At 42.7% G+C, this 12,256-nt stretch overlaps 1 protein-coding gene across 2 annotated transcripts in view; it reads right to left on the bottom strand.

Annotated features, from left to right (window-relative positions):
• Nucleotides 1-5,444: 5,444 nt before the first annotated feature.
• FAM3B (family with sequence similarity 3 member B) overlaps nucleotides 5,445-12,256 on the bottom strand; it is a 24,318-nt gene continuing 17,506 nt past the window's right edge. The window contains exons 5-8 of one of the 2 annotated variants that reach the window (XM_019528965.1): nucleotides 11,633-11,683; nucleotides 10,434-10,524; nucleotides 6,462-6,594; nucleotides 5,445-5,690 (exon numbers count right to left, since the gene is read on the bottom strand). In XM_019528965.1, coding sequence (XP_019384510.1) covers nucleotides 5,601-5,690; nucleotides 6,462-6,594; nucleotides 10,434-10,524; nucleotides 11,633-11,683 — 365 coding nt within the window. In that variant the 3' untranslated portion in view covers nucleotides 5,445-5,600. The remainder of the gene's footprint in view (nucleotides 5,691-6,461; nucleotides 6,595-10,433; nucleotides 10,525-11,632; nucleotides 11,684-12,256) is intronic. The other variant, XM_019528966.1, reaches the window with a different exon arrangement.

Genomic DNA, 12,256 nt, shown 5'->3' with positions numbered 1-12,256 from the left:
AATCTAGACAAACATGAGTCTTGCTCTTGAACAGTGCCCACTTTTAAAGGTATGAATTTCAGATGTATAAGTTAAAAAAAAATACAAAAAGTCTCACTGTTAAAACAAACACATCATTATTCTAGTCTAAACAGTTATCCCAATAAACTAATTAAGGCAATTAACTGAGAATGACATCTTGCCACTTGAAAGATACAGATGTAGCAAGTTTTATAAGTAAAAACCCTTACTTATATACCAATGATAATTAAAACAATATTTTAGCACGCACTTATCTATTCCAATTTACACCCAACAACATAGCCAGTGAGGACTCTATGTACTTTTACAAACTTGACTTTATTAGAAACTACTTGAGTTAGAAATGTTTTGTTGCCCTCTGGTGTGCAGTTTTCGTTTGAAATGTAGAAAAGGAAAGCAAGTCACAAGTGATAGAAGATTCTACAAATATGCAGAGATTAAATATGGACAGTCACACAGAACAATAAACCCAATATTTGAACCTGGCACTAATGTTGAACACGGAAGAACAAAGAAATAAAGTTAAAGCAAATAAAACATGCACCTTTCTCCACTTGACAACATTGCATCCTCTAATACCCCTGTTGTTTGCTAAATGCTTTCTGTGTTAAGATCACAGCATCCATTCAAGAGGAGAGAGCATACTGAATCACCTGGCTAATGTTTGTTACTGATAGTATTAAATAGTATTGATGGCTCTGAGGCAGTGTAGGGTTTCTTAGTTGGAGGACTGTGTATTAGTAGTTCAGGTTCTGGAACAGCATAGAGTACAGAGATCTATGCAAGGGACCCAAGAGAGCATAATTAAAAATAGTTAATTTTATACTTTGAGGTTTTTAAACAAACTGATTTGATGTTTCTTAACTGATTAAAATTTTGGCTTCATGAAAAAAAAGGTGTCAAAACAGAAGCAAGGGATTTCATATTGTATTTCTGTCTGTAATAGGTAGGCAACACACTGAACCCTCCAATCTCCTTGCCAAAAAGGAACATCGAATTCCCAGAGCTCTTGATTTCTTCTCTCTCAGCCCAGTGATATGATTTGTATTGGCCAGTTGCAGCAAAATTGGTATTGTTCCTCCAAACAACAGGAGTTTCCTTCAGTAAAGCAAAATTATGGAGTTGCTGAGATCCTTGATCAAGATTTCATTAAGGAATACTCAATTGCCCCACCTTCTGGAATTTATTCTGTCCTATTTCCACAAGGCACGCATTTGAGACAGACACTGGCCCCATACTCACCTTGGAGCAGCTGAGGTATGGGAAAGAGCTATTAACTTCCAACTTCCCACTCATGTCCCTAAACAACTATTTCTGCAGCCACAAACACTGGGGCATAGACCCCTTTCAGAGGACTGGGGGGGTGTGTGTGTGTAAAGAGTAATGACATGGCGGACATGTTCTGGCAGTCCCAAAGTAGCTAAGTTGCTTGCACTTGCATCACAGATGCACAGAGCCTCCTGTAGATCAGGGGTGTTCAACCTCTGGCCTGCGAGTCAAATCCTGTCTGCAGCACCATGACATTTAGCCCATGGGGCTCCCCAAAGGTCAGGAAATTTGGTAGCAGAGGAGCATTGGCAATGAATGCTGCCACCCCTCCCTGGCTGCCAAATTCCCAAATTTCACACTCCCAGATCAGCGTCAAGACACCACCCTGTTGGCTGGACTGGGCCCAAGCCATTGCTGTGCAGCTAGATTGGTCTCAGGACACCTCATATGCTCTGCCCTGATTGGGGCAAGGCTACATCACTGCACGTAGCTGGGTCACACCTGGGACAGCCCCCTCCCTGCATCCAGATCAGGAGTATGCCAACCCACCACACAGCTGGATCAGGCCTGGGCCTGGCCCCCGTCTACTTGGCATGGCAAGATTAGGCTTGGGCCCTGCATGCCCCTTGCGCCAGATTGACTCCACTGACCAGATCCAGCCTATAGACAAGACCACTGCTCATCTGGCCCATGCAGCAAAAAGACAGGACACCACTGCTCTAAATCATCATCTGCTGCACCTTCATTGCTTCAGAAAACTGTGTCCAAACCCAGAAGCAGGCGTCCAAGACCAGGTTAAACACATACACACAAAAACAATCTAACTTTCTTTCCTGCCAGTTCATCATCCAATATACTTACAACATAGCGGTTATGAAGACTTCTCCATGTCTGCCACTAGAACAACACATGACTACTAGCAAGTCTTTTGTCCTATAGCTTAGTCCTATCTTCATTACACATCTAGTGGAAAAATTCATTGTACAAGTGGGCCAGATTGGGCAGGTGGTACACCGGTTCAGCTGAATTTTCTACATTTATGTGTAACGTTAACATATTTATGTTTGTCTTCTAGACAGAGACCTCTACAGTCCCTGACCTGTGAAGTTTACAGTCCAAATGAGCAACATACAATGAGGCAACAGAAGCAAGTAAACAGAAGACCCAGCTGGACAGTGTATCATATTATTAAAGAATCAATTTGTGAGCAGCTAGAGGATGATAAGGTGATAAGACACAGTCAACAGATTTGTCAAGGGTAAATCATGTCAAATCAATCCAATGTCCTTCTTTGACAGGATAACCTGTTTAGTGGATAAGCAGCAGAGAATATGATGCGTTTTGATTTTAGCAAGGCTCTTGGCAATGGTCCCCCCCCACCACATAACATTCTTACAAGCTAAGGAAATACGTTCTAAATGAAAATAATAGAAGATGTGCTCCCAAGTGGTTGAGAATAATCTTTAAAGAGTAGTTATCTCTGGTTAGCTGTTAGACTGGGAAGACATACCAAGTGGAAGTTTATAGTACTGGATCCAAGACAGATTCCTTGGCATTTTCATTAATCATGGGGTCCTGAGACTGGAAAGGACCTCCAAGGATCATCTAAAGCAATGATTCACAAACAGGGTACCAGGACACTTTGGAGTGCTGTGAAATCCTTTGAAGTGTTTTACGGGAACTGTGAGATAAGCAGATATGGGCAGGCGTAGGCTCCCCCTGCCTGGCTGCTCCCTCACCCCTACTGCCTGCTTCCTGCTGAAAGGAAATAAGCACTGTACTAAATAAATTAGGTTTCGAAATGGGGACCACTCAATTCACAAAAGTTATAGAGGAGTGCTTGGAATCTAAAAAGGTTAAGAAACACTGATCTAGTCCAACTGTCCACAGAGATGCAGGGTTTACTGCTCCTAAAACAGCTTAGATCGGGGTGGGCAATTATATCTGGCCCGCGGGCCGCATTTTGCCCACCCTTGGCTTAGATTATGTGAAAGAATGAAGCCACCTTTTCAAGCTTGCAATTGACAAACCTGGGAGGTGTTGCTAGTAACTTTGTAATATAAGACAGAAGTCAAAAAGACCATAATATATTGGAATAATGGTTTTAAATAATAAAAGGAAAATCAGTAAAGACAACTGCTGAATGTTATGGTTAAGGAAAAAATATTTAGGAATACTGAGGAAGGAAAAAGTGGGGAATAACTAGGTAGGCAGTAACAGTGTAGAAAAATGATTCAGGGGTTTTAGTAGATCCCAAACATATATCATACCCAGTAACTGCACTGTTATGCCCAGTTTTGGGCATCACACTTTAAGACATATAAATAAGACACATAAGAGTCTTGTAGGAGACAGATCAGAGGGGAACAAGAATAACAGCTTCAAAAAAACATGAGCTTTGAACCAAGTTAAAGAAAGGTGCATATACATGAGATGTTTACTGTATGCTAATTAGCTCTGCAGTGAACATTTCACATCTACACATGGGGCCCTATTAGGGCACAGGAAACTAATCAACCCCAACAGCAGGGTAGTACTTGTAAATACAAGTACTATCCTGTTGTGGAGTTTTTCACTCCACAGCACTGCACATGTAGATGCTGAAATGGTTGGCTGAAGCATGAGGGTGTTTCAGTTTAGGGGCTGCCTCCCAGCTAGCCCCACACGAAACATCCGCAGCATGCTGAGCTGGGTCACAGCAGCCCTGGGCTGGTAGGCTGACTCCCCCTGCCCCCCTCCCCGCTTCCTAACCACCAGGGCTGCTCCAATTAGGCTCAATGTGCTGAGGATCCAGGCCCATGTGTAAATGTGATGCTCAGGAACAATAAACTTCAGTACAATAAGGGGCAAAGTGTATTGCTTTACCTTAATAGCATGTGTAGATGCTCTCAGAATGGACTTTGTTTAATTTGGAAAGAGAAGACTAAGGAAGTCCATGGTAAGTCTTCCATTGCTTAAATGACTGTTATGAAGAGAACAGCTCTCATTTGTTCTTCATGTGCATCAGCATCAGGACAAGACATACTTGAGTAGTATACTTACTTGGCTTAATTGGCAGTGAAGGAGAGTCAGATTAGAAGTGAGGAAAAAAGCTGTTTATTAGGGTACCAAAACACTGAAGCAGATTTCCTAGAGTGGTTGTGGAATGCTGATCAACACTGATTATTTTGAACAGGTTGGACCGGTGGTGACCAAGACACAGCCCACAGGCCAGACAGGGCCCATGAAGCTATGTCATCTGGCACATGAGATTTCCCATGAATCTGGAAATTTGATGGGAAGGCATAAGGTAGCAGTGTTAATTGCTTCTTGAGGTACTACAATTAACGCTGGCACTGCTTGCCCTGCCACCAAAGTTCTAGACCAACGAGGAGCCCTGCAGATCAGATTTGGAACACACAGCCACGTTTCCTGGCCTGTAAAGCATCCACATGGCTAGAAATTTGGTGGTGGGAGGAGTGGCTCCTGCGGTTCTGGGAGTTGCAGCAATTAATGTTTCTATGGCAAAACTCCAGCCCCAGGGGCCAGGTGACACACTCCAGCCCTGGGCCCATGCCATTCATCCAGCCTGTGGGGCCTGATATGTCAGGCACCACTTGGTTAATCCCTCATTAAGTACACAGGTGTGACCCACTTAGAATGAAGTGTACATAGTTGTCTCACAGCAGGGGTATCAACTAAATATCATGTGAACCATTCTAGCCCTACCTTTGAGTGATTCTATGAACAAAACAGTTAACGTGCATCTGAAAAGTTACACAACATTTATACTTTGAACAATTTTTCAGTTGATGAGTTAAGGACAAGGGAACAGCAGGCCAACAGAACAGAAATGTACAGGTTGCCTACACAGAATTCTTTTAAATGAGTCAAGCAGTTTATCCTTGGGTTGTCAACATGGGATAATTATCCATCTCAAAGATGTGTTGAGATAAGGGCAATTCAGTATTTTCTCTAAGATGATAAAGAATTACTACTACGTCAAAATAAAAAAATCTGTTTAATGCAAGTGATTCTTTGGTTTCCTCCTGAAGACTAGTGCAAAGTACAACCCATTTTAAACCAATGAAACAAAACAGACCACATTGAATTATTCTGGTAATCCTGACATTTTAAGTCATACCTACTGTGCATCATACTGTACAACATGTTTGTGTCTGGAATTATTTAATCTATGCCTGTTATTGAAATATGCATTTGTTTAAGACCAGTCATGAAATATTACATAACTTCCAGAGGAAAAATGATTAAAATTTTGCATATTTTACAGGTGATGTTCAGAGATTTTCCTAATAAAGTCACAAATAAATTCAGATCAGGTCGTCTGGGATACAACCTTCTATCTGGATTTCAGCTGGCCAGCCGCTGTATCGGTTCCTCCTGTTGTCAGAATGGTTGATCTTTTAAAAAAAAAACAACCCATCAATATTCATTTTATTTAACAGCTAACATCACTAATTTGACAAAATTCAGGTTTCAGTAAAACAGAGGGTAGAAGGAGAGAAAAAGAGGAGGGCTTGAAACTAACAGAGAGACTTGGTATTTTACTTATTTTATCTGGCAGTAGTCTTCCACCAATTCTATAATCATTCTGCGAAATGCTTTACTTCTGGGAAAGATGTTATAACACAGAACCAATGATGGTATATTTTCACTGTAGGTATATGGCATTGGTAAGCAGCTCTCAAGAGCATTCTGGAAAAAATAGCAATCTACATACTGTCCATCTGCTTTTATAAAATGGAACATTTAGAAAAGGGAACACTGATTAGGTTAGATTAATCAATTTCTTCTGTCTCCTTGTAATACAGAAGCATAGTTATTGTGTTGGAAGGAGCATAGAAAACAGAACATCTCTGCTGCAAATAGTAATTCTGATACACAAATGACCACTTAAATTCTTCCTGAACTCTGAAGCCACTATTTTCAAACCCCACTTGTGATTTCTGCATCTTTAAGCCCATGTACCCAACTTGAGACACTTTAATAAGAGGTCCTAATTTACATACAATGCTTTTTTTTCCTGAGAATCAAGACTCCCTAAATCACCAGTCACTTTTAGATATTTGTTTCCAGAAAGAAGTTGAAGTAGGACATCATGGAGTGTTATGGATAGTACATTTAAAATTTAAAAACCCAACCCAAACTAGACAACAAAACACAAACCCAACCTTTTCTTTCTCAATATTATCTGGTAACTTGAAACCTTTGGCAGCTATGAAAACCCAGCTTGACCTGAACTTCATATTCCTTATTTCTTTACTGCCCAGCTCTTCTATTGCTTGTTTTCCATCATCTTTCAATCTAGAAAAAATAAACTATTTAGCAAAGAAATCTTTCAAATGCATGGCTTTAAAAATAACATGAAGAAGGACACATAAGAAATGGCAAAAGGAAGGATACCATGTCAATATTTTACTTTGCTATTTTTGTTGATCTATCAGTGGACGGTTTTCTAAAGCTTCCTGTATCTTTCCACTGGAGAGCTCTCTACTCACATGCCATCACATTCCCATAGCCAAGCTCTACCCCTACTACACCTGTGCAGATTCACTGTTTGAGTTTCAAAGGAGGAACAGAGGGGAGAATCTGTGATGAACAACAGTGACTGACATTTTGCCTGGTTTCCCAGTATATTCTCTGAATACATGGCTACAAAGTGTTACCTCTAAGAACTACATATTTAATATAATATACTCTGGGTTTAAAATTTCCCAAACTAAAAAAATTGAAGGAATCAAGTTAAGGCGTGTGAAAGGATACAGAATAGATGCATTATTGTAACTGGAATTACGGATCCTATTGCAATGGAAGATTGCTGTTACCAGTTAGTTACAATTATTCAAAAAACTGAATCCCTGTCAAGGATTCTGAATTTTCTGTATCTTTGAAGATATACAGTGGAATCTAAGGCCACGTACCACACCCAGTAGGAGTGCCCTCAAACATACCACATAGCTCTGGCTGTGCTACCAGCCACGTGGAAACTGTAGTTGTGTCCACAAGTCACTGAGGACAGACTTATTTACCACGCTCATCAGCACCAGTGTGCTGAAGTCCATGGTGACTTCAGGGACCCTTTCTGGGGGACAGAGATGGGGATTCCTCTCAGGGAGCAAGATGGGCAGGCATGAGAAGGAACAGGGAGGGACTCTTTGATCTCAAGTCTCTGCTATTGTATTCTCTGTCGCAGAAGACCACCTCTGTTTCTCACCAAAAACCCTGCTCTGTGACAATTTGGTTAGGATGGGCCCTGCAGAGGGTACACACCTTACTCTGTCTCTTTAGGTAACCTGAGCTGAGCTGGATACATTCCTGAGAGAGGGGGAAAACCTGCTCTCTCTGCCTATGTGACTGGCATCACATACTTGGGTGAGGGGCTTGAGCTCTCTAGTGGGCTAGAGACTGCCAGTCTGCCCAGCAACCAGTGATGCATTTCAGATTGGTTGGTTGGCAACCAACAGGTGCTGGCCTCCCCTGGGCCAGGTAAATGAGGTCATAAGGGCTATATAAGTTAAGGACTGCCCAGGAGGAGCAGCAGTAGCCATGATGAAAACTCAGAGAGAGCGTGAGCTGGACCATCTGAAACTTGCTCCCTCTCAAAACTCATGATGAATGAACTGCCTGCCTCCAGAGGGAATCTCTACCTGCCTCTGGATGATACTTGTGGGTAAGCTACCTGAGATCTAACTAGATATACAGATTGCAGTAACTCAGATGTGTGATCAAAGGCTACTCTAGCCACCCTGTTTGTTCCATGGGATTTCTCTGATGCTACTCAACTCTGGACCCTAATCCAACCCTACTCCGTGTAACCAATAAAGTTCTCTTTTGTACCTAGCGTGGGAGACTTATTGGGATTGGGTCTAGATTATGCCTTGGGGTTCCCTTGGTTTGGCTGATTAAGGGAGACCACTACTTGTGCTTCTGACTGAGGGAAGCACCCCAAGTTCTTGAAGTGAGTCAAATACCCTCGAGGGCTAGTAGGCCTGTGTTTCCCAGGGGACACCGTGCCAGAATCAAGCTCATCGCTGGGTGGTGGCAGCTCTTCTCCTAGGCTAGCGCATGTGCTCCAGGAAGGGGGTCGGCCAGATGTGAGGCACTCAGAGTCTGGAAGGTGGTCGGGCACGGTGAGGTGGGTGGCTTAGCACAGAAGCACCCCCTGCTGGCCTGCCACATTCTCCTACCCCCTTGATGACTCCTGATGACTCTTCATCCGTGGGTATCTCTGGTAGGTTGTCTCTCTGTGGTCACACGTCCACATAGCCTTCTGAGCCTTCTCCTAATTTGGTCGGTTCCCCCAAAACCAGGACTTGGGCCCCTCTGCTCTCTGAGGCCTTGTTGCTGATGTTACTTATCTTGTGTTATGGGACAGTATGGTACATACTTCTTTGGTTCCCAGGCTATTTCCTAGACCTTGTGTCCTTGTTGGCCTTGTTGTGCTAGACAGCCTGTCTACTTCCAGAGCTATGAGAAGCTGTATGTGCGTCTTCCCAAGCTCTTTAGAAATCCATTTAACCCCCGCTGCCCATCTTGACCCCTTATATCTATACCTATAAGCCAGTTCCCAGAAAACAGGCCTTTAAATACTGTTTCTAAGCCAACAGGAGCAAGCTGTGTTCACATCCCACCCCTCCCCTCCCCACCCTGGCTGGGCAAGCGGCAGCAGGGCATAGCCTCCACTCCGGGCACTGCCATGCCCACATCCCACGCCCCCTCCAGCTGAGCAGCTTATCCCAGCCCCAATCCTTCCCTCCCCCTCCACCAACCCCAACAGACTTACCAGATGGAGGCAGCTGTGTCAGCTGCCTGTTTAGCCTATGACCGAATCACCAAATCTTTTAATTTGGATTCAGAGATTTGGTATCCAAATTGGGCCAAATCTCCTTCATATTGGATCGGCTACTGAAGCTTTACACAACCCTACTGCTATCTGACCAGCAGCATCAAAACCAAATATATATTGCAGCAGCCCATCTCATGCACGCCACTGGAGTGGGGCTGTAGGTCTTGGCATTCCACCTCCAGACTGCTGACACTCAAGAGAGAGAGCCTCAGAGTAAGCCTGCATCCTGACCAGATGTACTTTGACTCTGATGACAGCCCTAGGATTGGTGGATATAGAATTGTTTGATTGTCTGTACTGTTGCTTTTTTGTTCTTACTCTGTATTAATAAATTTGCCCATTATCAACTGGCAGGTGTTGTGGTCAGTCTGAGGGTTATGCCCACCCAGAACAAATTTATAGTGCTGGGTCCAAATCCAGTATCAACAGCTCCGGGTAGAAGGGGGCAAGCAGCAGCAAGGCATAGCCCCTGCTCCCAGCACTGCCATGCCTGCATCCCATGCCCTGCTGCACCAGCTGGGCAAGTGGCGGTACTGCCCACCTCCCTGTACCAGCTGGCAAGTGATGGCAGGACAGAGTCCCCGCTCCCAGTGCTGATGTGGGCATGGCAGTGCAGGGGCTATGCCCTGCTGCCACTTGCTCAGCCAGCGTGGGGGGAGGGGGAACAATGCAGGCGTGGTAGTGCAGCAGCAGGGCATAGCCCCCAATCTGAGCGCTGCTGCACCCACATAGCATGCCCCCTCCCCCCCTCCCCAAGTAATGTGGCCCCCCACCCTGGCTGGGCAGCTTGGCCCAGCCCCAATCCCTTAGTCCTCTTCATTCCCTTGTCTCCCAACCCCAACAGACTTACCAGCTGGAGGCAGCTGTTAGCTGCCTGTTTAGTTTATAGCTGAATCTCTGAAGTGGCACCAAGTCTTTTGGATCCGATTTGGCCAAATCTAAATCGGGACACCGATTTGAATCTCTGTATCAAATCACTGTCCTCTAAATCAGCCAAATCTGAATCCGAAGTGAATGCTTGCTGCTTCACACAGGCCTAGATAGTAGCATGTATGGAGCATCACAATGTGTTTGGGAGTGCTGCTACTGGGTACAGTAAGTTTCAGGTCTTGAGCTGGCCTGAGAATCTTTGAGAAGTTCAGTGTGTGTCATACAGGCAAGCATTAAGCAGACATAGAATTGAGGTAGGAGATTAAACATGCTTCTGCATCAAGCTATATAAAGTTTCCCTTTCCAAAAGAATGTAATTTCAAACTTCTGATTATTCTAGCTAGGTCGGAATGTATTGCTTGCTTACCTGGTACTTCCATCATCATGGGTCACCATCAAGAGAAGTGATCCCTGAGGTGCGTTTTTAATGAAAGCTGTCATCTCTCCAGAGAAGTCTGCTGATACCAGACAAATGATCTTTCATTACCTAGATATCTACTCACAAGACATACATTATTTCCTTCCTATTACAATCAACTTATTTCTATTATTTCTAATTTTGCTTATTCAAAAGATAAAAAGCAAAGGAGTTACTAGTTTTAATTTAGAAAGATAATTCTCTTGTTTGCATCCAAAGGACCCAATCCCGGGTGAATACTGAATGGCCTTCAGCTCTCAATGATGGAAGTGAAAATACAGGTTGATCAACACTACCCAGAGTCCACAGGGAATAGATAGAAAAAAGAAATCAGATTGCTACTTCTTAAATGTTTACATCCAAAACATCTGTACATAGATACCACAGATTCTGTTCCTCTGTTCCCTATGTTTACCTTGAAAACATGTTACATTTACAGACATATCAAGATATAAGCATCTCCAGTATGAGTCACTCCTACAGTGTTCCATAGCGTAATGATTTTTGGTGCTAGTCTACTAATTTTTGAGCTGAAACATGCATCCTAACACAATCACAGAGCAAGTTTGAGGTTTTATTTCTTTTAGAAAGGCAGCATTTGAAGGCAGCTGATTTGTGGCACCAAACTATACAGCACTGGTATTTATTTATTGCTTTTCCAATGCCCAGACATATGCTAAGAGTTTTACAGATCATATAAAGGCCCTGACACCAGCCTGAAGAGTTTAGAGTTTAAGCACTGTACACAAAACTATTCAGATGATTCTCCCCAAAGATGTCACCTGTAGTCGCGTGCATTTTTCTGTGGTTGCAAGAGCACAGACCCAGTCCATGACAGCTTTATGCTCTCCAGGACTGCCTAGGATCTCAGGTTAGTTTGCTTGACTGTTAGAAGTGTTAAAAATACAAATATATTTATAAACCTAAATTTAGTTTGTTTCAAGAGTGAGACCCAAGCCCCATTCATATTTCATTTGTATACATCAGCCCTCTTTTAAAAAAAAGGACTTACTTTCTTAAAAATTGTGTTCTCTCTTGCATACAATCTATATAATAACACAACTAGAAACAAGTCGCTTCTGAATAGTAAAGTATCTACAAGAGCCTCTATGCCACCTTTAGGCTTCAATACTCTGATCTGTTCTTACCTCCTCCCCACATGTCAAAAAATTTTGTAGAAACAACTTCTCCTGTTTTATCTGCAATAAAGAAAATGATTCATTTTAATATACAGACAAAAATGGAAAGGGCTATTTAGGTATAAGTAAATACAATAGTTGACACTATAAGTATATCTTGTTTATATTATGATTTTGAATTTCTATTACTTTTACTTTCAAATCCAAAAGCTGATCTGGTAACAGCATATATATAAAAAGCTGGATAGAGTTTTTTTCTGTTACATAGCTAGTTTGTTGGACTCCAGTTTCAAGAAAGCTTTAACAGATCAGGTCTATCCATCAGACATCAATCAAAGAAAACACCATGACTATACATCCACAAATTCAAATAATGTAATTTATTCATTTTACAGCCAACTGAATTTGGCTCATCAAATTAAATAAATTTTCTTTTAAATGGGAACTAAAGCATTTTCCAAAATGGCAACTGTTTTTGAATGCCCAACTTGAGCCTATGTAAGAAGGACCTGATTTTAATCAACGCCGCTTCCTCAACTCATGGTCAGGCCTTCAGGGACCATGACCCCAGGGAGATGGGAGTTCAAGAAGAGTGGTTGCTTCTCAAGGAAGCGATCCTCAATGCACAAGCTA

This window comes from Crocodylus porosus, unplaced genomic scaffold (genome assembly GCF_001723895.1).
Source record: "Crocodylus porosus isolate Cpor-Errol unplaced genomic scaffold, CroPor_comp1, whole genome shotgun sequence".
Classification (NCBI taxonomy): Eukaryota; Metazoa; Chordata; order Crocodylia; family Crocodylidae; genus Crocodylus; species Crocodylus porosus.
The sequence above is the reverse complement of the archived record's forward strand: the minus strand, read 5'-3'. Positions and strand labels throughout refer to the sequence as shown.